At 46.1% G+C, this 25,998-nt stretch overlaps 1 protein-coding gene across 10 annotated transcripts in view; it reads right to left on the reverse strand.

Moving 5' to 3' along the window:
- Cnot10 (CCR4-NOT transcription complex subunit 10) overlaps window positions 1-25,998 on the reverse strand; it is a 63,139-nt gene that overhangs the window by 4,986 nt on the left and 32,155 nt on the right. For 7 of the 10 annotated variants that reach the window (XM_052723260.1, XM_052723296.1, XM_052723244.1 and 4 more), the window contains 8 exons: window positions 25,440-25,642; window positions 21,607-21,728; window positions 20,123-20,302; window positions 18,114-18,194; window positions 6,446-6,559; window positions 4,617-4,747; window positions 3,761-3,796; window positions 3,443-3,570 (listed from right to left, as the gene is read on the reverse strand). In XM_052723260.1, the coding sequence (XP_052579220.1) occupies window positions 3,443-3,570; window positions 3,761-3,796; window positions 4,617-4,747; window positions 6,446-6,559; window positions 18,114-18,194; window positions 20,123-20,302; window positions 21,607-21,728; window positions 25,440-25,642 (995 nt within the window). The remainder of the gene's footprint in view (window positions 1-3,442; window positions 3,571-3,760; window positions 3,797-4,616; window positions 4,748-6,445; window positions 6,560-18,113; window positions 18,195-20,122; window positions 20,303-21,606; window positions 21,729-25,439; window positions 25,643-25,998) is intronic. The other 3 variants (XM_052723251.1, XM_052723280.1, XM_052723271.1) reach the window with 3 other exon arrangements.

The raw sequence follows: 25,998 nt of genomic DNA on the forward strand, positions 1-25,998 counted from the left end.
TGGCTACAAAGCCAGACTGCCTCAACAAACACACCACGTGCTTTCCTAAGTGAAGCTGTTTGCTGATTTAAGCAAGAGCTGCCACTGAATGTGGGTCAGTGCCACAGTTCCCCAGCAGTCTCCTGATTTCACTAAGAAAGGAAGTCTGGGTGGCTAAGACGATAGGTGTTATTTCCTGTGCCTGTCTCCAGGAGTCTGTCTCCAAGAGTCTGTCCTCGGGTGCCTGTCTCCAGGAGTCTGTCCTCAGGTGCTCTATGTGTCCTCACCGCTTTGCTTCTTTAACCCAACTGGGAAAATGTTCTTGTGCAAATACTTGTTTTTCCCTTCAGCTTTTTGAGGCAAGGTCTTACACTGTAGCCCAGGCTGGCCTTGAAACTTGTTTTTGTTTGCTTTTATTTTCTTTTTTGAGACAGGGTTTCTCTGTGTGTAGCTCTGGCTGTCCTGGAACCAGGCTGGCCTCTAACTCACAGAGATCCACCTGCTTCTGCCTCCCAAGTGCTGGGATTAAAGACATGCACCACCACCACCACCACCACCACCACCACCACCTGGCCTGGTCTTAAAACTTTGAGTAAGACTACCTGAGATTACTGGTGCATGCCACGATGCCCAGCTAAGACAGCAGCCTCCCTGATGATAGACGAGCAAGGAAATAATAATTTGTTCAGGTTTAGGAAGAGAGGCAAGTGAACACACGTGAAAGCGGGCTAAAATGAAGTTTCTTTCTGTTTGAAGCTTTGCAGGTTGGACACCTGACTGATGGGAAGAAAATGGGCAAAACAGGGAAGGCTGAGAGGGAATGCAGAGGTGGGGCTCCGTGGGTATCTTACCCCAGAGCCTGTGTAGCCCTGGCTACCTGGAACTTGCTCTCTAGACCAACCTGGCCTTGAACTCACAGAACCCGCCTGCCTCTGTCTCCTGAGTGCTGGGATTAAAGGCATACCCCACCACTGTCCTGCAGAACCCATGCTCTGAAGACATGCCCTATGAGCGAGGTGGGCAGCTTTTGTCTCCCACGTCACAGATGTCTAACAGCTAGGTCTAGAAACTGAAAATTCTATACTTTTTTTTTTTTTTTTTTTGGCTTTTTTCGAGACAGGGTTTCTCTGTGTAGCTATGGAGCCTGTTCTGGATCTCGCTCTGTAGACCAAGTTGGCCTCCAACTCACAGATATCCACCTGCCTTTGCCACCTGGGTGCTGGGATTAAAGGCATGTGCCACCATCGCCCAATCTGAAAATTCTATACTTACAGGTAGGCTAAGGTTTTATGTGGGGAAGAGCATCATCACACCACTTTGTAGACATTAAGATTTTTTTTTTTTCCGGGGTGGGGGGTGGTGGTGGGTGGTGGTTGTTGAGATGGATCAGTGGATAAAGGAAAAAACTAACTCCTTTCAGTTGTACACACACACACACACACACACAAAATGTAAAAAAGAAATTTAAGTTCTATTTTTTAGTGGCTAATAAACACAGGTAATTTGTTATTGTTTTTGCATCAGCCTCAACCTACACAGCTTTTTCTAAGATATAAGATTTCAAGGTAACGACTTTCCGAGACTTAATGGCATTTGGCTGCTGACTGCTCAGAATCATGGGGTGGAGAATGACTTTGGAAGCATCAGCTCAAAGCCCTTTCCGACTCTCCAAATCATTGTCTGCTCTGCTAGACAGGGTGGGCCTCCCAATTAACAATGGTCCTGCCACTGGATTAACCCAAAGAACAGAGACCAAAAACAAACCGGAGACCTCGAACCAGGACTGACCTCGTCTGCCTCTTCTTGCATGGAGGCAGCCACGACCACCTGCAGTACAGGAACCTGAGCTGGACTGCACACACTAACTGCAGATCAAAAGCCCTGCTGGTCACAGGGTTGGGGGCATCAGGAGGGCTGGTGACTACAGAGCCCCATCCCTGAGAACAGTTCACACCCAGCTCATGTGCGTGCTCAGCTCCTCGAGGTTCCCTGGAGAGCTCAGCATCGATTTTCTGATTCTGCACTAGAAATGCTGACCCTAAGTGACTACAGCTCACAGATAGTTGTTTTCCATGATGCAGCCCCATCACTTCTGGACACATAAGGTCACCTGCATAAGCAGACAGTGTCTGGAGGCTGTAACGTACCCCGAGAGTCCAATCAGTTTCAGTGTCAGTCTCCCCAACACCATGTCAGAACACAGGTTCTCTCATGGTGTCTTGTGTTTGGCTTTGCTTTTTTTCTTTGAGACAGGCTGTCTTAGAGTTTCTATTGCTGTGAAAAACACCATGAACTAAATCAATTTGGGGAGGAAAGGGGTGATTTCCACTTATAGTTTACAATTCATCATCCAGAGAAGTCAGGATAGGAACTCAAGCAGGGCAGGAACCTGGAGGCAGGAGCTGATGCAGAGGCCATGGAGGAGTGCTGCTTACTGGCTTGGTTCCCATGGCTTGCTCAGCCTTTTTTTTTTTGTTTTTTTTGTTTTTTGATTTTTGGTTTTTTTTTTTTTTTTTTTTTTTTTTTTTTTTTTTTTTTTTTTTTTTGGTTTTTCGAGACAGGGTTTCTCTGTGTAGCTTTGCGCCTTTCCTGGAACTCGCTTTGGAGACCAGGCTGGCCTTGAACTCACAGAGATCCGCCTGGCTCTGCCTCCCGAGTGCTGGGATTAAAGGTGTGCGCCACCACCGCCCGGCCGATTTTTGGTTTTTTTGAGACAGGGTTTCTCCGTGTAGCTTTGTGCCTTTCCTGGAACTCGCTTTGGAGACCAGGCTGGCCTCGAACTCACAGAGATCCGCCTGCCTCTGCCTCCCGAGTGCTGGGATTAAAGGCGCGCGCTACCCCCGCCCGTCAGCCTGCTTTCTTATAGCACCCTCCCCCATGAATCACTAATTAAGAAAATGTGCCAGGTGGTGGTGGTAGTGGTGGTGGTGCAGGCCATTAATCCCAGCAGGCAGATCTCTGAGTTCGAGGCCAGTCTGGCCTACAGAGATAATTCAAGGACAGCCAAGGCTACACAGAGAAATCCTGTCTCAACAAACAAACAAACAAACAAACAAACAACAACAAACAGAAGGAAGGAAGAGAGAGAGAGAGAGAAAGGGAAAAAAATGCACCACAGACCTGCCTACAGCCAATCTTATGGAGGCATTTTCTCATTGAAGTCCCTCTTCCCAATGACTCTAGCTTATATAAAGCTGACATAAAACTAGCCAGCACACAGGATCTTACTATGTAGCCCAGGGTGGCCAGGAACTCTCTTTGTAGGCCAAGTTAGCCTCGAACTCACAGAGATGCACCTGAATGGTGGAATTAAAGGTGTGCCCCGCCATGCTCCGAAGAATATTTTAAAGCTGGAAAGTATTTCAGGTGTTTATTGATCCTAAACCACAAATAAAACGACACACCCCATAAGCTCTGGTCCTCTAATGTGTGCATGAATGCTGCCCTCTCCACACCCTCTTACCTGGTGCAGACACTTGCGGGCTTTGTCATACTCGCTCCTCAGGCAGTAGGCACTGCCCAGGTTGAAGAGCATCACAGTCCGGGCAGAGTTGACAGAACTGGGGTAGCACTGAGGGGCGCGCTTGCCAGCTGAGGAGAGAGCGTAGATACTGATGAAGGGGCTGTGCAGAGGACACGGAGCACCACTCCACCGCTGAGCACTTGGAACAAAGCACTATGCCTCAGGCTGACAGATACACGAAGGACACAAGGGATGCAGAGTCTAGATCTTTGGGATGCAGGCCAGGCTACTTAAGGATTTACAAAACTTCTTACTTACAGGACTCCATTGCTTCATTTTCACCCTTGTCTGATCCTACAAATACACGAAAATAAATCTGAGGGCAGGACAACAGCACATTCTAAACACCTAAGTTTCTTACCAAGTAGGAACTTAACGGATGGTAGCGTTGACTTTTGGTGTTGTGGAGGTTTTGTTAAAGGGGTCAGGATGCAACCTCACCACCACCCCCATGTGAGCTAGCCATGAAGAGAGGGGACCACATGGCTTCATAGCCTCAGAAACTTAACATGACTGAAAATTGTTTGAAAACCACACCTCCATTCCCTCTTACATGGAGGAAATCAGTTCAAAGAAAAAAAAAAAGTGTCAGAACCAAACCAAAATGAATCCTCTTAAGCCAGGTGAGCTGGTGCAAATGTCTGTAATCTTAGCACTGAAAAGGTCCAGCCAGACCAGAGGATGGCATGTGCCCAGGAGTTTGAAGCCAGCCTGGGCAAATAGTGAGATTACGTCTCTTAAAAAAAGGGGGTGGTGGGGTGGGGAGAGGAAAGGGAGAAAGGAAGGAAGGAAGGAAGGAAGAAAGGAAGGGAAGGAAGGAAGGAAGGAGGGAAGGAGGGAAAGGAAGGAAGGAAAGAAGGAAGAAGGGAATGGAAGGGAAGGGAAGAATCCTAACATTATCAGCCTTTGAGTGAGAATTTAGGCCAGTGACAATCAGTTCCCAGGCTTACTTAGCAAACAATTACTACACAGTAAGAACAGCCATGAACATGGAGAGCTGACTTCAAACTTCCTTCCCTTCACAACCATGCCCTTAGGTCTCTACCTATCCTCAAGTACACCAGGAAGGAAGTGGCAACAATGACCAGTTCTGATCAAATGTGTCCTCATTAACCTTGGTCCTGCTCATTTGAAGAGATCCCTAAGGAGACATCAGTGACATTCTCTGGGTTCAAGTGCGTAATGGCATCAGATATTCTGTCGAGGGAGATGAGAGCTTCTGCAGCATATAAATGGCCCAAAAACCTGAAATGGAAATGCAGATTTCAGTCTGAAGAACAGGTCATCACAGAAATGCTTAGTGTACAGTAATACTGGGCATATGATTCACATACTCCATGTCCCTGACCTGAAAGCTAAGCTTATTTATTGGTCATTCTAATCCAGCAAGGAATCAGTGGGTAAAGCCACTTGCCACCAAATCTTATGTCCCAAATTCAATCCCTGGGACCCATGTGCTGGAAGAAGGGAGCTAAATCTTGTAAATTGTTCTCCGACCACCATATGCATATCATGGCATATACTTGCCAACCTCAATTTGCACAAATACCACAAATAAACAAACAAACAAACGAACATAATGAAAAAAAAAAAAGAACAAAACCATTGTAGGAGGGGCTGGAGAGGTGGCTCAGATGTGACACTGACTGCTCTTTCAGAGGACCTGGGTTCCCTTCTCAGTGGCCCAGAACCAGCTGCTAACTCTACTTCCAGGTTATCCAATGCCCTCTACTGGCCTCCACAGGCAATGCACACATTGTGGTGTACAGTGGTGTACAGATCTACATATTGACAAGACACCCATACACATGAAGTAAAAATAAGTAAGTCTCAGGTCACACCCCCCCCTGCAAAAAAAAACCCACTGCAGATTAGAAAAAAGCTGGTGAGATGGCCTAGTAGGTAAAGGTGCTTGAAAATGCAAGCCTGATGCCCAAGTTCAATCCCCATAAAGTTGGAAGGGCCTCCCTGGCTCCCAGCCTGGGGTAGACAGCACAGTGGCAGAAACAACAGGAGGTACTGGCTCCAGAACGTGGACCGTGAGCTGACTCTGAAGAGCGGTCCTCTGACTTCCACAGAGTGCGGCACTCGCACAGCTACATTCACACACATTCTAACAATAAACTAAGTGTATACCCTGTCCCTCATCATGAGCCAGGCAAGGTGGAGCACACCTTTAACCCTAACACAGGAGTCAGAGGTAAACAGCCAGTCCACCAGGGCTACACAGTGAAGTCCTGTCTAAAAGTAAATACAACTGGAGATCCTCTTGCCAGCCTGTGCTACCACAGCTGGGGTTATGTGGCACATGTTATATGGATGCTTCACCGGAACCCAGGGCTTCATCCCTGTGAGACAAGCACACTATCAACCTAGCCACACGTGGTTTTTTTTTTTTTTTCTGACAGGCAGGGTTTCTCTGTGTAGTTTTGGTACCTGTTCTGGAACTCACTCTGTAGTCAGGCTGGCCTCGAACTCACAAAGATCCACCTGGCTCTGCCTCACGGGTGCTGGGATTAAAGGCATACATCACCACCGCCCAGCATGTGCCATGTTTTATACTTTTTTTGTTTTGTTTTTAAAGATAAGCCCTGGTTGGCTCTTAAGTCAAAGCAATTAATCCTCCTGCCTCAACTCCTGAGTTCTGGGATTATAGTTATGAGCTACCATTGCCTGTCTGTCCTTCCTTCCTTCTTCCCTCCCTTTCTTATCTTGAGACAGGGTCTCAAGTAGCTCAGGATAGCCCTGAACTCGGTATGTGTCTGAGATTGGCTCTGAATTCCTGATCCTCTTGCCTCCACCTCCGAAGTTCTGGGATAACAGTCACACATTACCATGTGCTGTTCTCACCAACACCTATCCCACTGGAGAGTAAAAGCAAGTCATGTAAAGAGGACCCAGAACCCTGGGAACAATCCTGAGTGCAGGGGAAGTCACACTTACTTAAGAGAGCCCGACAGCTTGGGCTGCTGAAGGAGCTGGTCTGCATGATTCAAAGCCATGAGGTTATCACCTAAGGCGAGAGCCACGTAAGCGCTGCAAGCAAGGATGGAACACCTACAACAGAAGACAGAAGGTAGGAGCCTGAGTCAGAGACACGACGGGGTCCTGGTCCAGTACCAAGTCGTTATCCACTCTTTCCCAGGGGCCATGTTGAGCTCTGTGTCCATCAGTTTTAGTATAGATGCTGCCAGAGTGACCATGGAAATAGGGTCTCACTCCTAAGTACAGACTGTTCTCAAACTTACATAGTCGAGACTGGCCTTATACTTGAGCCTCCCAGTGCTAACTGACAGGCGTGCTCCCCATCAGGTGCTGACTGACAGGTGTGCTCCCCATCAGGTGCTGACTGACAGGTGTGCTCCCCATCAGGTGCTGACTGACAGGCGTGCTCCCCATCAGGTGCTGACTGACAGGTGTGCTCCCCATCAGGTGCTGACTGGCAGGCATGAGCCCCATGCCAACTTCTGTTTGGTTTTCTTTTTCTGAGACAAGGTCTTCCTCTGTAGTCTAGGCTGGCCTCAAAACTCACAGCAATCCTCCTTCCTCTGCTTCCCAAATGCTGGGATTACAGGCATCAGGATTACAGGCACGAGTCACCTTCTGGCACTTACTAGAGAGACCAGACTGGCCTCAAACTCACAATAATATGCCTGCCTCCACCTCCAGAGTCCTGGATGAAAACTGTATGTCACTGTACCTGGCTTGTTTTAATTCCTTTTTATTTCATTCATTCATTCATTCATTTATTTGAGACAGGGTTTCTCTGTGTAGCCCTGGCTGTCCTGGAACTTGCTCTGTAGACCAGGCTGTCCTGGAACTCAGAAGTCCACCTGCCTCTGCCTCCTGGATGCTGGAATTAAAGGTATGTGCCACCACCACCTGGCCTAATTCTCTCTCTCTCTTTTTTTTCTTCAATTATTTTTTTATTTTATGTGTCTAGGTATTTTGCCTCCATATACGTGCATCACATGTGTGCCTGGCATTCAGAGGACAAAAGAGGGCATCAGATCCTCCAGACTGTAGTTATAGATGGTTGGAGGCCACTAAGTAGGCACTGGGAATTGAACCCAGGTGGAGGCCACTAAGTAGGCACTGGGAATTGAACCCAGGTAACTCTAGTGCTCTTAACCACTGAACCATCTCTCTAAAAAAACCTCTAATCTTTTTGTTTGTTTGTTTGACACACGGTCTCCCTACATAGCCATGACTATTCTTGAACTCACTCTGTAAATCAGGCTGGCCCCAAACGCACAGAGATCTACCTGCCTCTCTGCCTTCCAAGTTCTGGGGTTAAAGGAATGTGCGACCACACTGCCCATCTAATTCTATGGAAGCAACAGTGTCCCAGGAACATAGGACTGGAGACATAGCTCAGTGGTATGGTGCTTGAAAGCACAGGCAAGGTCATGAATTCAGTCTCCGGTATCACAAAAATGAAAAAGGGCTGTGATAGTTTGAATGAGAAACGTCTCCTGCTCATTCACGTATCTGAGCAACTAGCCCCAGCCAGCAGCACTGTTTGGGGAGGTTATGGAACCATTAGGAGGTGTACCTTGCTGGAGGAGAAGGTCACTAGGGGCAAGCTTAGTGGCTTTGTAGTCCTGTTCTCCTTCCTGTCACCTCCTTACTTGCTTACTGGTGGTTGCTGGAATCTTCTACTGGTTTCAGGAAAAGGTTGCCCCAGGGGGCAGCCATCTCTTGGCTGGAAGACTCAAGGGGCCAAGGGAGGAGAGCACTGACTAGCTGGGCACATCTCAACTTCAAAGACATTTCAGCAGTTAGATCTGTGTGACAAGACTAGGTAGCTTAACTTTTTCTTTTGGCTTGTTTATTTTACTATATTTATTTGATTAAGTGGTGTTTTAAGACAAGGTCTCATGTAGGCCAGTTTGCCTCCTCAAACTTATTGATGCAGCCAAGGATGACCCTGACTGAACTATTTTTCTTGCCTCCATTTCCTAAGTGCTGAGATTATAGGCATGTGTTATTATACCTGGTTATTTTGATCACATAGTCCAGATCAGCCTCCAACTCACCATGCAGCCGAGGATGACTGGACTTCTGATCCCCCTGCTTCCACCACCTGAGTACTGAGACTGCAGACATCCACCCACTTGTGTGGCTGGGATCTAGCCCAGGGCTTCCTAGGTAGTATAAGTTGGTCAACTGGGCACACCAATATTCTTCTTTTAAAACTTTTCTTTATGTGCGTTGGTGTTTGCCTGCATGCATGTCTGTGTGAGGGTGTTGGGTACCTTGGAACTGTAGTTACTAACAGTTGTGAGCTGCCATGTGGGTGCTGGGAACTGAACCCAGGTCCTCTGCAAGAGCAGCCATTGCTCTTAACCGCTGAGCCATCTCTCCAGCCAAACACTAATATTCTTGTTCAGATTTTATTAAAAAAAAAAAACTTTTTACTTTAATAAAACTTATTGTGTGTGTGTGTGTGTGTGAGATGTGTGTGTGTGTGTGAATGAACATTATGCGCCACAGCACACACACGTGTGGGGAGTCACAGGATAATCTGTGGGGGTCGGTTCTCTCCATTTACCATGTGGGTTTTGAGGACTGGACTCAGGTTTTATTGGTGGCAAACACTTTTACGTGCTGAGCTATCTTGCAGGCCGGGTCTAACAACCCCTCTGGTTTTATTTAAAAACAGAAATGCATATTCGTACACTGAGGAAGTACACAGCGCACTCAGGAGGCAGAAGCAAAGGATGGTGAGTTTGAGGCTACCCTGGGCTACACTTAAAAACAATAAAATAAAATAAAAGGAAATGGAGGGGAATGCTGGAGAGATGGCTCAGAGGCACCTGGGTTGGATTCCCAGCACCACAGGAAGCTATCTGTAACTCCAGTTCCAGGAGATAGTACGCTCTCTTCTGTCATCCACAGACACCAGGCAGGCGGTGCACAGATATACATGCAGGCAAAATCACATAGACCCATAAAAGTAAAAATAAATAAATCTTAAAAAAAGGAAGAGAAGTTAAAAAAACACAGCGTCTACTCCAAGTTACACACATAAGTTATAAAGGGAAATAAAGCCACTTATTGGTTTAGCATTAGGGATTGAACACAGGCCCTTGCACATGATAGACAAACAATGAGAGTCTCTAGAGCCTGAAGGCTACCGAAATTTGTGCATGAATGATGCTTACAAAGTTTAATCTTTTTTTTTTTTTTTTTTTTTTTTGGTTTTTCGAGACAGGGTTTCTCTCTTGGTGCCTGTCCTGGATCTCTACCTGTAGACCAGGATGGCCTTGAACTCACAGAGATCCACCTAGTTCTGCCTCCCGAGTGCTGGGACTAAAGACATGTACCACCGCCACCTGGCAAAGTTTAATATTTTTTTAATTCATTTTTATCTGTGACTTTTCCAAGGATTAAGGCAAACCGAGTTATTTAAAAGCAGAAGCAGTCTCTTCATTCATACAGTATCTCACTATTCTCCAGGAGGTATATAGTAACTGCTGAAGAATATGGGTTATGCTAGGCATGGTGGTACACATCTGTACTCCTAGCATTGGGGGTTGGGGGGCACAGGTACAGAGGCAGGACAGTGTTCAAGGCCAGTCTGCACTGGACAGCAACGCCCCATTGCAGACACCGCCCCCTCCTTTCCTTGTTTCCCACAGCCGGAGAGGCTGGCCCTGCGTGCTGTAGCTCCTGGAGCCCAGACCAGGACCACCTCAGCAGGCTCACTGGGAAACACTGGCCCTCGCCTCTCCTGACGGTAGGTGGGCTATTACTGCTCCAGCCCACTGTCAAACTCACTTTGGGTCCAGAAGTCGGTCATGTAAGCGCTGGAGCAGGGCAGCTTCCAGCACAGCCACGGCAAACCTACGTGTAAGAAAGTGATGTTTCCCCAACTTTACCCTAAGATTCTATTAATAAAATCAGTCCACCAAAATATTTAAATATGTCAATATAAAACTGGGGCCAGGGATGGTTCAAGTGGTAAGAGACCTTGGCTAACATGCCTTCGTTCAGTCCACAGCAAGGTAGAACAATTAATTTGGCTGGCGTCCTGATCAAGGGCCATGGAATGAAGGCAGTGTCACTCCCCTGACTGACAGCAGCTTTTATGATGCTCTCGAGCTTCTTGAAGCCCGATAATCTACCTGAGGGCACTTCTCAGTGCCCTCTCCACTCAGTTTCCTGTTAGAAAACAGTATTTCCCGCAGGCTCCAACAACAGAAAGAAACAGGCACGGCTCTCTCTACTAAGCCCTTGCAGAAAATCACTTTACTTTTGATCATTACTACTTAAAGTCCTCCCCATCCCCAACACACACTACACCCTGGAGTCACTGTCCGATCCGTTTTACCTGACACTCAGTGGATCTGACAGCTCATTGGACTAGAAGATGGAGGAGGCAAGGGCAGAGACACTCTAGCTTCTGCCCCCCGTGGAGAACCTGACAAAACCCTCACTCCATCCACATGCCTGAGGAGCTAGCTAAGTCCTCAGACAACAACTAGAAAGAGAAGAAAGGAAGGAGAGGCGAAGGGGACTCCTTAAAACAGCTCCAATCAGCTGCAGAAGACGAGGCCTTACAAACTGTCAGAGAGATATACCTCCTGGGACTAATGAATGCAGTCCAGTTACCTCAAACTTCAACCACCAGTAAAGAAGCTGACACGGCTAAAATCAGTCAGTCACCATTTATCAAAAGGAAATGCATTTACAGTGAAATTTCACAACAAATATCATTGGAAAAATTGGCTAACAAAATCAATGCACAGCAAGCTGAAAAATGTAAAATTTCAAAGAAATAAAACTACAACAAACAAGAGCCCCCAAACCACCAAGCTTACTTTCCTTCTCTACAGGAAATTCAGAAAAAAATGAACCCTGTCAGCTAATAGCTGACATCTGATTCTCCTGCCTCCACCTCCAGAGTGTGAGGATTACAGGCACGCACCACCACGTCCTCTGTGCAGTGGTGAGGATCCAACTCAAGAGCTCTGTATTTGCTGGGCAGACCCTCCACTAACTGAGCCACACTTGTAGCCCCTAAGAGGCCCTGCCCACACATGGAGACCCAGCTCTGCTGAAGCAGCCTTGGCTAACCTCTCCATTCCCTCAGTCTCCTAGATTACAGGATCACAGTGTGGGCCTTACGTCTGGGCAACCCCCACCCTACTCCTATAGGAGACAAGGTCTTACTATGTAGCCCTGGCTGGCCTGGAACCTGTTAAGCAGACCAGGATAGTCTTGAACTCACAGAATCCGCCTGCCTCTGCCACATGAGTGCTGGGGTTAAAGGTGTGTGCCACCACATTCTCAGGATTTTTTTTTTTTTTTTTTTTGCTTGTTTTGCTCTTTCTTTAAAAAAAAAAAAAAAAAAAAAAAAAAGCCGGGCGGTGGTGGCGCACGCCTTTAATCCCAGCACTCGGGAGGCAGAGGCAGGCGGATCTCTGTGAGTTCGAGGCCAGCCTGGTCTACAGCGCGAGATCCAGGAAAGGCGCAAAGATACACAGAGAAACCCTGTCTCAAAAAACAAAAACAAAAACAAAAAAAAAAAAAAAAAAAAAAGATGGGTATTTTGCTTCCTTGTGCAGGTATCACTTGTGAGCCCGAGGAGGCCAGAAGAGGGTGAAAAACCCCCTGGAACTGGAGTTACAGATGGTAGTGAGCCACTATGTGAGTGCTGGGAATCAAACCCGGGTCCTCCTGATCTCCAAAGTATATAAAGAACTCAAGAAACCAGTCATAAAAATACTGAACAATCCAATTAAAAAATGGGCTAAAGAGCTAAACAGAGAATTCTCAAAAGAAGAATCTCAAATGGCTGAAAGACATTTAAAGAAATGCTCAACATCCTTAGTCATCAGAGAAATGCAAATCAAAACGACTCTGAGATACCACCTTACACCTGTCAGAATGGCTAAGATCAAAAACACTAATGACAGTCTATGTTGGAGAGGATGAGGAGCAAAGGGAACACTCCTCCACTGTTGGTGGGAGTGCAAACTTGTACAACCACTGTGGAATGCTCAATCATACCACAAAGATATATGCTCAACTATGTTCATATCAGCATTATTCATAATAGCCAGAACCTGGAAACAACTTAGATGCCCATCAACTGAAGAATGGATTAGGAAAATGTGGTACAATATACACAATGGAGTACTACTCAGCAGAGAAAAACAATGACAGCATGACATTTGAAGGCAAATGGATAGAACTAGAAAATATTATCCTGAGTGAGGTAACCCAAACCCAGGAGGACAAACATGGTATGTACTCACTCATAAGTGGATACTACATATAAAGCAAAGAACAATCAGATTGCAACCCACAGAACCAGGGAGGCTACATAGCAGGGGGGACCCTAGGATGACTGTGGCTTAGAATAAGTTTTGGTTTTACTTAATCACTGGGCAAGCTTCAGTGAAACATTTCACTATTAGGATAAGAATTTGTATTGTATCAGGCTGACAATAGAAAAAAACAAAAAACAAAAACAAAACAGAACAAAACAAACCGGGTCCTCTAGAAGAGCAGCCAGTGCTCTAACCCACTCCAGCCTATTTTGCTGTATCTAAAAAGGCCCTTTTATCTTTAGCAAATGTAGTCTCACAAGAGCTGGTCATATCCTAGGCAGCAAATCAAACATACTGTCTGGCTGGAGAGATGCTCAGTGGTTAAAGACAAGGATGGCTTTTGCCGAGGACGAGTCTGAGCCCCAGCACCAACTACAGCTCCAGGGGACCCTATGCCTCAAGCCTCCAGTCACTTGTCCTCACATGCACCCCCGCCCTCCAACACACAATTAAAAGTAAAATCAATCTTAAGAAAAGCAGAAAGTCCTGGAGACCCAGCATTTTCTATAAACAGGACCCTGATGTTACATAAACTGATTCTAACTCTGCTACCTGACAGAAGAGAGTGAGGCCAAGAGGGTTAAACTGTCTGTTTGGTTAGTAGCGGCACTGTAGTGGTCCAGAGAGGCAGAGTAGTGAGAAATCACTGTGCCCAGTGTGTGAACAGTAGTCAGCGGCTGGTCTAAGGGAGCTTTGTGGAGGCACATGGAATCCTGCTAAAGTGGACGCAAGGCAGATGATGTGCAGGACAGGGCTTCTGGGCAGGATTCCCTGGAGAATCTGCTGGATAGGCAGGCTATAGCAGGACCACACTCAAGTCATACATTGCCTGGAACCCCAGCACTGGGGATGCTGAGGCAGAAGGATCACCATGGGTTATACAGTATGACTGTGTATCACGTATCTCTGCCTCAAATAGAAAAAAACAAAAACAAAAACAAAAACAAATCAGTTGAAATGGGGAGGGGTATGGGCCCTAAGAAGAAGTACAAAAAGTGAAGAGCAGGGGAGGCACACCACCCAGCAGTCTCACCTTCTCCAACTCTGCCCCAGGGCAAGACTCAAACCAACATCCACCCTCCTGCAAGACCCACGTTAGCAGCCAGTGTCCTTGGCGTCCTTTCAAACAATGGAGAAAGAGCTCCAAGGGTACCAAGTCAGGACCTAAGAATTACCTAACCCACCACGATTTAGAGTTGTGTAACAGTCACACTGGGCCTAATTATGTTTGTCCTAAACATTTCCTTCTATCCATTCAGACAAATTAAAACTCATTTTTACTTTGTGTGCTTTGATTTTAATTTCCTGTACAGAAGTCTCCCACACTGGTCGCAACCTTGTTTCCTACACCTCCCCAGGACTGCTGTAGTCTTTCCAGATCTTGGAATCCTCTAGCTCATCTAAGATTTATGCTATCTTAAATTATGTGTGTATGTACGTGAGTGCAGGCAAAAGGGAATACAGGGAAGCTTTCATCTCTCATGACCTTGGATTCATCAAAGTTTTTTTTTTTTTTTTTAAGACAGGGTTTCCTGTATTCTAAGCTGGCCTCAAATTCATTATGTAACTGAGGGTGACCTGACTTCTGATCCCCCAGCCTCTACCTCCACAGTGCTGAGATTACAGGACTACATCACCACATCTCATCTCTTCACCCCCCCCCACCCTACACCCACCCCTAGACAGGGTTTTTCTCTATAGTTCTGGCTGTTCTGGATCTCACTCTGTAGACCAGGCTGGCCTCGAAATCACAGAGATGTGCCTGCTTCTGCCTCCTGAGTGCTGGGATTAAAGGTGTGCGCCACCAACCACCACTTGGCTCTCTTACTCATTTTAAACATCAAATAAGTTTTTGGAGGTGATGGGCATAGAATACAAGGCCTAGGACACAGAGGCTACCAAGTTTCACCCCAGCCCATCCACGATCAGCAATAACAGTATTCCTTGTTGTTGTTTTATTATTTAACTTTATGTGCATGTGTGTGTACGCATGTGTACCACGTGCATGCAGGAGTGAGTCTGTAGAGTCCAGAAGGCATCAGATCCCCTGGAACTGGAATTACAGGTGATTGTTGATAAACCAGCCCGCCTCTATCTCAGGCTTGAAGCCATCTTATGGTAAAAACAAACTAGATTCATTCTTGTTTGTGGTTAAACCTGTTTCTGAAGGACTGGGCTATGACCCTGTAATCTTTCCTCTTCTTCTACATTTTTTTCCCTCCCTAAGACAGGGTTTCTTTGTGTAGCCTTCTTTGGCAGTCTGGAACTAGCCCAGGCTGGCCTCAAACTCACAGAGATCCACCTGCCTCTGCCTCCCAAGTGCTGGGATTAAAGGTGTTTGCTACCACTGCCCAGCCCCATCTGTAATCTTAACTACAAATGGTTCTGTACTCCTGTTCCAGGAGATTCAAACAGTTGTTATGACCATCTAGCACCCCTGTCTTTATTTCAGAAGGCTGTTATGACTAACGTTATACCTCTGCTTCTGTAACCCCGCCTATTTGCCTGCCAAATCCCCATTTGGAAACCCCTACTCCTGAGAGCAGAAAGGAGGGAAGCCGGGCTAAGAACTCTCAAGGCCTACATCTAGTGATGTACACCTTCTAGACCAGTTGAGGTCAATGCGTTCAGATACATGAGTCTATGGGAGATGTTTTACTTTCAAATCACAAATGGTGGCATACTGGGAGAAGTGAAAACACTTACCACTTTACCATGGCTGGTTTTGGGGATTAAACCCAGGACTCTGCGAAAGCCACGAAAGCATTCTACCGACTGAACTACACCCCCAGCCCAGTGTCACCTGTCTTTAGCTTGCTTAGAGTGAGTTTTTTTTTTTTTTTGGTTTTTCGAGACAGGGTTTCTTTGTGTAGCTTTGCGCCTTTCCTGGAACTCACTCTGTAGACCAGGCTGGCCTCGAACTCACAGAGATCTGCCTGGCTCTGCCTCCCGAGTGCTGGGATTAAAGGCGTGCGCCACCACTGCCCGGCTAGAGTGAGTTTTTTAGACTCGTCTTCCTTTATGTGCAAATGGAAAGACTGATCACATGTCTTACAGACGGTCTGGATGGCTTGTCCACAGCAGCTCTGCTGGAAATAGGAAATGGCCCTGCACTGGTGCCTCTGGTGTAACTGAGCACAAGGGGTCAAACACAATGGTCTATCAAAAGTAAACTTCACACCAATTACACATTTTCAACCACATAGAAGAAGTCAAGTCAGAAAACGATGAAGTCTTTTATGATCTCCATCTCGACAAAGACACGAGGTGCTCAGGCTCTTTAGAAGACGTCTGTCTCCTGCCTCACACCCTCAACACACCCCACTGTGTCTCCAAGTACCTACTGCTGCTGTCTGCACCCTGAGCTCCTGAGCTTGCTACATTTCCTCTTCCCCACATCCTCCACAGGGGAAAGGTTAGTATGTCCTGGAGACCCTGTTTCTGCCTCTTTTTTTATCATGGACTTCTCTATGGACATCCCATGCCTCTTTCCACACAAAGAGAGAAGTAATTCTATTTTCTCTGAAAATCACCAGTTGTCCCGCAAGGACACAAGGAAAGCAGAACTGCACCGTTAAAGATGGAAAACTGAGAGGCCTCACTCGGCTGTATCTGCCCTTCTCTCAGGCTCATTCTCAGAAGGGAAGTGAAATTACTACAGTGCAGGGTAGGTCTGGTGTCTGCTGGATGCCTATAATCAATCCAAGCAGTCAAGAGACGGAGGCAGGAGTACCAGGATCATCCTTGGCCACATGGCCAGCCTGTGCTACACAAGCCACCTCAAAGCAAACAAACACACAAACACACAAATGCTGGTGAGGCGGCTGAGTGGGGGAAGCACTGGCCATCAAGTCTGAAAATCTGAATTTAGTCTCTGAGACCACATGGTGAAAAGAGGGAGTAAACTCTGACAAGATGTTTTCTGACCTCCAGGGCTCTGTGTGGACACACACACACAAAATAGCTAAGTGTAAACTTTGTCAGACATACGTAAAGGGAAGTATCTGGGGCAAGGTTACAAAGTTTCCTCAGAGGCTGCTCCGGGTGAAACTCACATGCATGTGTATAAGTTACACCAAACCCAGCGAGATTTTTTGTTTGTTTGTTTGTTTTTGTTTTTTCGAGACAGGGTTTCTCTGTGTAGCTTTGGAGCCTGTCCTGGAACTCACTCTGTAGACCAGGCTAGTCTCGAACTCACAGAGATCCTCCTGCCTCTGCCTCCTAAGTGCTGGGATTAAAGGTGTGTGCTACCACCGCCCGGCACCCAGCGAGTTTTATAAAATTCACTTTGCTTTTCCATTTGGGACAAAAATGTAGTATAGTGACTTTATTTTAGTTATACAAGTGGATTTTTTTTTCTTTTAAAAGCTCAAACATGTCTCAAAGTCACAATGTAGCAGAGGCTGGCTTTGAACCCCAATCCTCCTGGCTCCTGTTAAGTGCTGTGATCCAAGGTGTGGACCACCATATCTGACTCTAAGTGGAATGTAAAGCTTTTTTTTTCTTAAGCTTTTTTTCTATTTTTACACCTGTATTAATTTGCATGTGTATTCACATAGGCACTCAAGTGTAGAGGCCACAGGACAACTCATACAACTCCTTTCTCTTTCTATTTCATGGGTGTGGGGATCAAACTGAGGTCATCAGGCTTGGTGGGGAAAAGCCTTTACTGCTAAGCCATCTTGCTGGTTCAGCGACAACATACAACCAACCAACCAACTGTATTTGGTAGATTTAGTGCTCTTAAGCCCTGAGCCATCTCTTCAGCTCCTATTTCTGAGACTTTTATCTTTGTTTTCTTCAGTCACCCTTTTTTATGAGCCAACCCGCTTTTTGTTCAGCTCACTGGAAAATTTACTTTTTCAGAGAACAAGGTGTTATACGATAAGAGCCAATCAGGATCCGTGACTAGAGGCGGAGCCTAGCTCCATGGTAATGATGAAGCACTTGCCCAACATGCACATGTCCCTGACGGCATCCCCAGCATCATGGGTAACAGCACAGGCTGTGCAGGCATGGGAACTTGACTTTGCATCCCCAGCAGCCATGGAAAAGGCCAGGCATGGCTGCACACCCTGTAACTTCAGCATGGAGGTGGGGAAAGGGAAAGGCAGGACTGTTAGGTCAGCAGGACAATAGAGCCAGAAGATGGTGCTATGGAGCAGTCCAGACAATGGTGCAGGCGTGTGGCTCACCATCTGACAGTGGTGTAACAGAGGTGAAAGCCAGGACGCTCACCTCCATGGATGTTCACTGCATCAGATACTTACTTTAGGTTTTCTAATTCCTGTTTCCTCAGCGGAGAAGAAGGTGGGGCTGGAATGAACTTATCTCCATCATGGCTTTTACTGCTGAAATAGAGAAAGGCTCAGACAGAAAAAGAAACAAACCAGTATGCAATCTGTTTTCTTCTCCCTACTTCACCACACCAATGCACTACTGCATTTTCCCTAGTATACAATAGCACTTCTACGAAATCTCTAGCCGCAAACATCTCTACTACATAAGTATCTTCACACTTTAGTTTTGCTCCAAAATTTCTTTAGTAAATAAGCTGGGGTTGTGGTTCAGTTGATAGAGTGATTGTCTAACATATATGGAGCCCTGGGATCCATTCCCAGCATTGCATAAACCAGGCATGATGGTGTGTATCTTAATCCCAGTATATGTGAGATAGCAGCCTAAGGGTCAGAAGTTCAAGGTCACCCTCAGCTACACAGTAAGTCAGCCAGGTCTATATGAGACCTTGTTTCAAAATTTCTGTAACAAATACTTTAAAAAAATTATAATCAAGAAAGGAGGTGTTGGAATGGAGACATGGGTTTAAGGTAACACACAGGACCACAGGGCATGGTGGCTTGTACCTCTCATCCAGCACTCAGGAGGCTGAGGCAGAAGGCTCACTGGAAATTTGAAGCTGACTTGAGCTTGGGCTATAGATCTAGACCAACATAAAAACAGAAACGAAAAGAGTTAAAAAAAAAAAAGCAAGTAGTTTTCTTTTCTTTTTCTTGGAGACAGGGTTTCTCCGTGTAGCCCTGGCTGTCCTAGAACTCACTCTGTAGACCAGGCTGGCTTCTAACTCACAGAGATCCAAATGTCTCTGCCTCCTGAGTGCTGGGACTAAAGGCATGTGCCACCACGCCCAGCTGGCATTTAATATATATATATATATATAAAAAAATGTGTGCATGTGTATGCGTGTGGCCACGCACATGCCACAGCGTACACACGGCGGTCAGAGGACAACTTGAGGAAGAGTCAGTCCTTTCCTTCTACCAGGTGGCTCCTGGGGACTGAACTAAGGTTGTCTGGCTTAGCAGCAAGTACCTTTACCTAATGAAACCACCTTGCTTGATCCCTTTTTTTGGGAGGAGGCAGGACCTCATTATATAGCTCTGGCCGTCCTGGAACTTGCTAGGAACTCACAGAAATCTGCCTGCCTCTGCCTCCCAAGTGTTGAGATTAAAGGCATGTGCCACCTTGGCCTAACGTGGCTCCTAATATTTAATAAAAGTGAAAAAGAAATGCTGTCTCTAACACCCACAAGACTTTTGAATACCCCCACTGTTAACCTACAGGTATTTCTTTTCTTTCCTATAACTTCACGGGATTTTGTTATGTAACCCAGACTGGTACCCAACTTGTCCTCCTGCCTCCCAGAACTGGAATACAGATGTGCGCATCATACCTGGCTCTGGCCTCAAAGCTGCTTCTTTAAAAACTAAAAGAGCCCACACCCCAAGTTCGTTTCTCTCTTGTCTCAAAGCACTCTCCTCACGTCCTTGAACTCTGCTTCAGTTCCTGCCTTCTCTCAATGATGGACTATGACCAAGACCAAACCCTTCCCTTCTTGTGGTGTGAGAGTAAGAATGACTCCCGCAGACTCACATATCTGAACGCTTAGTCACTAGGGAGTGGTACTATTTCAAAGGGTTAGGAGGTGTGGCCTTGTTGGAGGAAGTGCGTCACTGGGGATGGGTTTTGGGGTTCAAAAACTCAAGGCATTCCTAGTGTCTCTCTTCCTGCTGCCTGTGGATCCAGATGTAGAACGCTCAGTCATTTTCTTCAACACCACGTCTGCCTGCGTGCAACCATGACAATAATGGACTAAACCTCTGAAACAGTAAGCAAGCCCCAATTAAATATGTGTTGCTGTGGCCATGGTGTCTCTTCACAGCAACAGAACACTAAGTAAGACACTTCCCAAGTCGCTTTTGGTCATAGTGTTTACCAGAGCAGTAGAAAGACACAAGACAGGAGGTGGGTGGAAGGGTACCTGCACGTCTCGCTGCCCTCGCTGCTCTCGGCATTCCCTCCCAGCTGGCTGCTGCTGTTCTTGGAACCAGTTTCCTGCTTTGGGTCTTGCTGTTCTTCCGGTAAGAGCAACAAGGCATTTCTGAGACAGATGGCTGCGAACTCCACACTGGCTACAGGAATGGCTGAAGACTGCCCGTCACTTCAAAGAACAAGACAAACACACACCCTTCAATCCCAGCACCGGGGAGACAAAGGCAGGCGGATCTCTGAGTTCAAAGCCAGCATGGTTTACAGAGTGAGTTCTAGGACAGCCAGGGCTACACAGAGGAACCCTGTCTCAAAACACCAAAAAAGACCCCACAAAGGACTGTAAATACATACATCAAACAAACTCAAGTACTTTGCACTGTCAATATTAAGGCAAGAGAGGAATTACGGACGAGGCCAGGAGAATAAAGGTCAGAACAGGTGCTGTAAGAATGCAAAGAGGGGTGGTGGGAAGCCGAAGAAATAACTCAGTGGGTAAGAGCACTGGCTGGCCGGGTGGTGGTGGAGCACCCCTTTAATCTCAGCACTCGGAGGCAGAGTCAGGTGGATCTCTGTGAGTTTGAGGCCAGCCTGGTCTACACAGTGAGTTCCAGGACAGCCAGGGCTACACTGAGAAACCCTGTGTCAAAAAACCAAACACCAAACACCAAAAAAAAAAAAAAAAGAGCACTGGCTGTTCTCACACAGTTTGATTCCTGTCGATCACATGATGGCTCACAACCATATCTAACGCTAGTTCCAGGGGACTCAATGCTATCTTCTGAACTCTATGGGAACCAAGCATGCATGTGGTGCACATAAATACATGCCCACAAAACACAGACACATAAAATAAATAAATCTAAAAAAAAAGGAGTTGGGTAGTAGTGGCTCATGCCTTTAATCCCAGCACTCAGGAGGCAGAGGCAGGTGGATCTCTGAGTTCGAGACCACCCTGGTCTACAAAGTAAGTTCCAGGGCAACACACAGAAACCCTATCTCAAAACACAAAAACAAAAAAGGAACTGAGACAGTATATGTTCAATACAGTTATAATTTTTTTGCTTGTGGATGTTTTCAATCAGAGGCTGGTTGACTCCATGATTGGGGACTCACAGACAAGGGTGAGGAGTGTAGGCAATTGTTCTGGAAACAGTGTGATCTACAACGGAGACACCAAATGCCCTCTTCTGGACGTTCTGATTCACAGCAATGAAGAGGTTGCTTCCTCAGGATATAGACAGTTTCAGCACCACCACAGCACTAAATCATAATTACAGTAGACACATCAACTCACTGTGGATTTACTCAGTATGGGTCTATTTGTTTGTGGGTCTGTTTACCGATGCAGCAAAAAAAGTCATCACAAAGTAATTCCTCCTGTAAAACCCAATAAACCCCAGGCTACTTCCCATTAAGACCACAGTGTGAACAGGGTTATTACAGAGACACACTGGCTCATGGCAAAATACTTACTTGTAGACGGTGTTCTGAATAGACTGTGATGCCAGAACTATTTTACGGTGATATCCTTGACCAACAATAGACTGTACAATTCCCTTTTTGGTAGGAAGACCTTTAGTTTCTTGCTCAGAAGTCTACAAAACAAAAAATATTTCAAATAAAATTTAAAGGAACTATAAGAAATGACACAAAATATGATCAATTAATTTACAATGATTATGTTTTATAAATGTATTTATTTTATGTACATAAGTGCTTGCCTGTTGGCATGTATGTACACTATGTGTGTGCCTGATGCCTGCAAAGGCTGGAAGAGGGCACTAGACTCCCTGAACTACAGCCTGTTGTGTGCCACAGTGCCTAGTTCCTAGGCACTAGGAACCTAACCTGGGTTCTCTGCAAGAGAATCAAGCGTCCATCTCTAGCACCAAATTTTACACTTATTGAATATGTGGATGTGTGTATTTAGGATACAGGGTTTTGTTACGTAGTTCAAGTTGGTCTCAAACCTGCAATCCTACTGCTTCAACTTCCTACAGCCATTTTGTGAGGCTGCATTTCCCCTTCCTGTGTATCTGTATGTGTGACACATGTGGGTGGTGATATTGTGTTCCCCAAAATATTGTGTGCCCTAATAAACTTATCTGGGGTCAGAGAACAGAATAGCCACTAGATATAGAGGCCAGAAAATGGTGGCACACACGCCTTTAATCCTAGCATTCCAGAGGCAGAGATCCATCTGGATCTCTGTGAGTTTAAAGCCATACTGGAAACAGCCAGGCATGGTGACTCACGCCTTTAATCCCAAGAAGTGAGGGCAGAAAGGTATACAAGGGGTGAAAACCAGGAGCTAGGTTGGTTAAGCTTTTAGGCTTTTGAGCAGCACAGTTCACCTGAGAGGCATCTAGTCTGAGAAAACAGGATCAGCTGAGGAATTGGTGAGGTAAGGTAGCTGTGGCTTGTTCTGTTTCTCTGATCTTCCAGTGTTCACCCCAATACCTGGCTCCAGGTTTGATTTTATTAATAAGACCTGTTAAGATTCGTGCTACACGAGTGCACATGTGTGCCTGTGTGTGACTCTGGAAACCGAGGGTAACATGTGGAGCTGTCCTCGGCTCACCTCCTGTTTATTTATTGAGGCCGAGTTTCTCAACAGAACCTGGGCTGGCTGTAAGGCTAGTTTATCTGGCTGGCTAGGGATTCATCTCTGACTTCCCAGTTCTGGAACTGTACTCATCCTTTTCATGGTGCTGGGGAGCCAAACCCTAGTCCTCATGTTTACTGTGGCAACCGGTTCATTTTGGAGCCATCTCTCCAGGTACCCCGGGCCCCTCACTCTCCCGACCCATGTGTTTCTGTTATACAAGGTCTCACTATGCAGCCCTAGCAGCCCTGGGACGTGCTATGTAGACCAGGCCAGCTTTGTGATGGTCCCGCCTTGTCCTTGCCTCCCAGCTGCTGAGATTATAGGTACCACCTTGTCCAGCATCTTTTCCCTCTAAAGTAGTAATCACATCACCAGAAATAATCTCACAAGCTACATATAGAGTTCACACAGGTAGAATTCTTGCCTTCTAGGCAATTTAAAGCCTTAATCCATAAAACCAACAAACACTTAAAGATACAAATTACTTCACCACAGGAGCTTGGTTAACAGCAGTGACACACACCTCTCCTTCCATCTCACTAATTAGCATCACTATCATATGAGACACCCTGAATCTCCTCTACAGCAAGCAGCACATTGGAGCCAGCCAGCACGAATACAGAACTCAGCTTGGCCCTGGAGCCTTTTCTCTAAGCACAAATACTTCCGTAATCACTCTCTCCTTCTAGTTAACACAAAAGGGCCTCACAATCAAGTTCATTAAAGGATTAAGAAGATAAGTGACTCCTAGAGACTCATTTACATTTATTTTTAAATTACGTGTATTTGTGTGTGCTTCAGTGGGGGTTTATGCACATGAGTGCAGTGTCCAAGGAGACTAGAAGAAAGCATTAGATCCAGTCTAGATTCTAGAGTCTAGAACTTGGATTACAGGCAGTTTGTGTGCATGCTGGGCATCTAATTCAGGCCCCCTGGAAATGCAGCAAGTACTCTTAATTAATGAACCATCTCTCCAGTCCCTAGGCCCAGTTAACAAGTTTCCTTTCTTCTTTATTTATTTATTTATTTTTTATTTTTTTATTTTTTCGATTTTTTAGAGACAGGTCTCTCTACATAGCCCTGGCTGTCCTGGAACTCACTATGTAGACCAGTCTGTCCTTGAACTCAGAGATCTGCCTGCCTCGCCTCCCAAGTGCTGGGATTAAAAGCATGTGCCACCACTGCCTGGCTTCAAACAAGTTTTTTTTTTAAACAGGTATAAATCTGTCTAGAATTTATCAGTTAATTTAAAAATGATTCAAATAAGAAAGCTGTCTTTTGTTTTTGAGTCAGGTTTTTAAATAGCTCAGGATGATCTTACCATGAACTGCTAAATCTCCTGTCCCTACTCTGAAGTCTTTTTTTCTTCCTGAGACAGGGTTTCTGGCTGTCCTGGAACTCACTCTGTAGATCAGACTGGCCTCTAACTCACAGAGATCCACCTGCCTCTGCTTCCTGAGTGCTGGGATTAAAGGTGTGTTCCACCACCACCTGACATTCAAGTCCTTTTTAAAAAACGAAAGTACAAGAGAGACTGCTCAATGGTTAGGAACACTTGCTGCTCTTGCTGAGGGCCCAGGCTGTTTCCAGCATTCACATGGCACTCAATTTCCAGGGGCTCCGATGCTCCTTTCAGCCTCTGTGGGCATTGCACACACATGTGGTGCACAGTATATATGTAGGCTAAACACTCACATAAATAAAAATACATCTTAAAATGAAAATCCCCAAAGAAGCTCAGTGGTAGAATACATTCCTACTATGCACAAGGCTCTGAGTTTGAACCAGTATGTGTACATGCATGCATTCTCTCTCTCTCTCTCTCTCTCTCTCTCTCTCTCTCTCTCTCTCTCTCACACACACACACACACACACACACACACTCACACACACACTCCCCCCATCCCCATGCCATGGAAAGTAAAGTACATTAAAGCTGCCTTTCAGGAGCATCATTAATCTCTTCTCTACTGTATTCAAGCCATCAATACTTAAATACTGAATGCAAAAACTGCCCAGCATACATGCTTCTTTTAAACCCCTTGGTTCTTTTGCCTGCTTTTCAGAAACTGCTGCTCAGTAAAGAACCTCATTATCCTACATAACCTATGGTGGGCAGGCATGCCAGGGAAGGCCTTAGGAAGTCAACTGCTGTAGCATTCCCACACCTGGGGAACATGGGAAGAGGGGTGAGGGGAACTTGGCATTTCTTATTTCCCCCACTTTTCACTGACCTCTCTCAACCAGCGATTTGGAAGGCTGCTACCAATATAGAGATAACAATGTAGAGCAGCCTGTTTTTAGACACTGGGGACTGATGTGTCAGCGAGGACATGACTGTCATGTGCTCCACTGGAGGGAATGCTGTTCAGTGTACCCCTGTCCATTGTCTAGCAGAACCAACTGTCTCTTAGCTTCTCATCCACAGTCTCCTCATGCTTGCAAAGGGCACAGGCCGGGCCCAGCAGGAGCAATCATTGTTCCCACAGAGTCTTCTCATTGGCATCCACCTTGGCCAAGAATCAGAGCTAAGCATGATGTTTTGAAACTAATTCCAACCTCGAACTGCTAAGAGAAGACTCTCTGTCAATTCAGGGAGGGTGAAAGGAAGTGAGGTCTTTGACTCTCAAGTATGTTTAGCTTCTGTGTAAAAGTGTTGGAGAGGAGAAATAGAGGTTCAAACACAAGTAGCACTCACCCCTTTATTAGCAGCAATGCAGCATTCAGCCAGCCGTAGCCAAAGACGAGGATTTGCATGATAAACCTGAACAGCTTCAATCAGACACTCGAAGGCAGCAAGAGGCCTCCCGATGTGCAGCAGCTGGATCCCACAGTTATATAGCAGCTCATATCTTTTGTTGGTTAGCAATGTACACATGGGTCTTCCAGAAAACTTTTTACCTAGCAATAAAAATTGGAGGGTAGATCATTAAAGTGAGTTGCACCAAAGGCATTTGCTCTCCCAAGTAAACACTTGTATGTCAGAACCAACAACCACAATTTGAAACTGTAATCAATGGCTCTCTCCAAGGTGGTCTCTCCATGCTTAACCCTACAAGTATCTGCCAGTCACGTCAGATGTCTGTGCTAGCAGGAACCAAGATGGCCTTGCTTGGGTCGGCTCTTCCGTCAACGTTGCTTCCGGGAGGCACAGAAGTCAGTGAGAGTCCCTGGCTCCCCAAGCCTATAGCACCTTGCCCTGCTTCAGCTCCTTTTCAGTGACTCACAGTCTACAATATGAACCATGCCATTTAGGA

The sequence above is a fragment of the Peromyscus californicus genome, unplaced genomic scaffold, assembly GCF_007827085.1.
Source record: "Peromyscus californicus insignis strain IS unplaced genomic scaffold, ASM782708v3 Scaffold_11__1_contigs__length_118956290, whole genome shotgun sequence".
Lineage (NCBI taxonomy): Eukaryota > Metazoa > Chordata > Mammalia > Rodentia > Cricetidae > Peromyscus > Peromyscus californicus.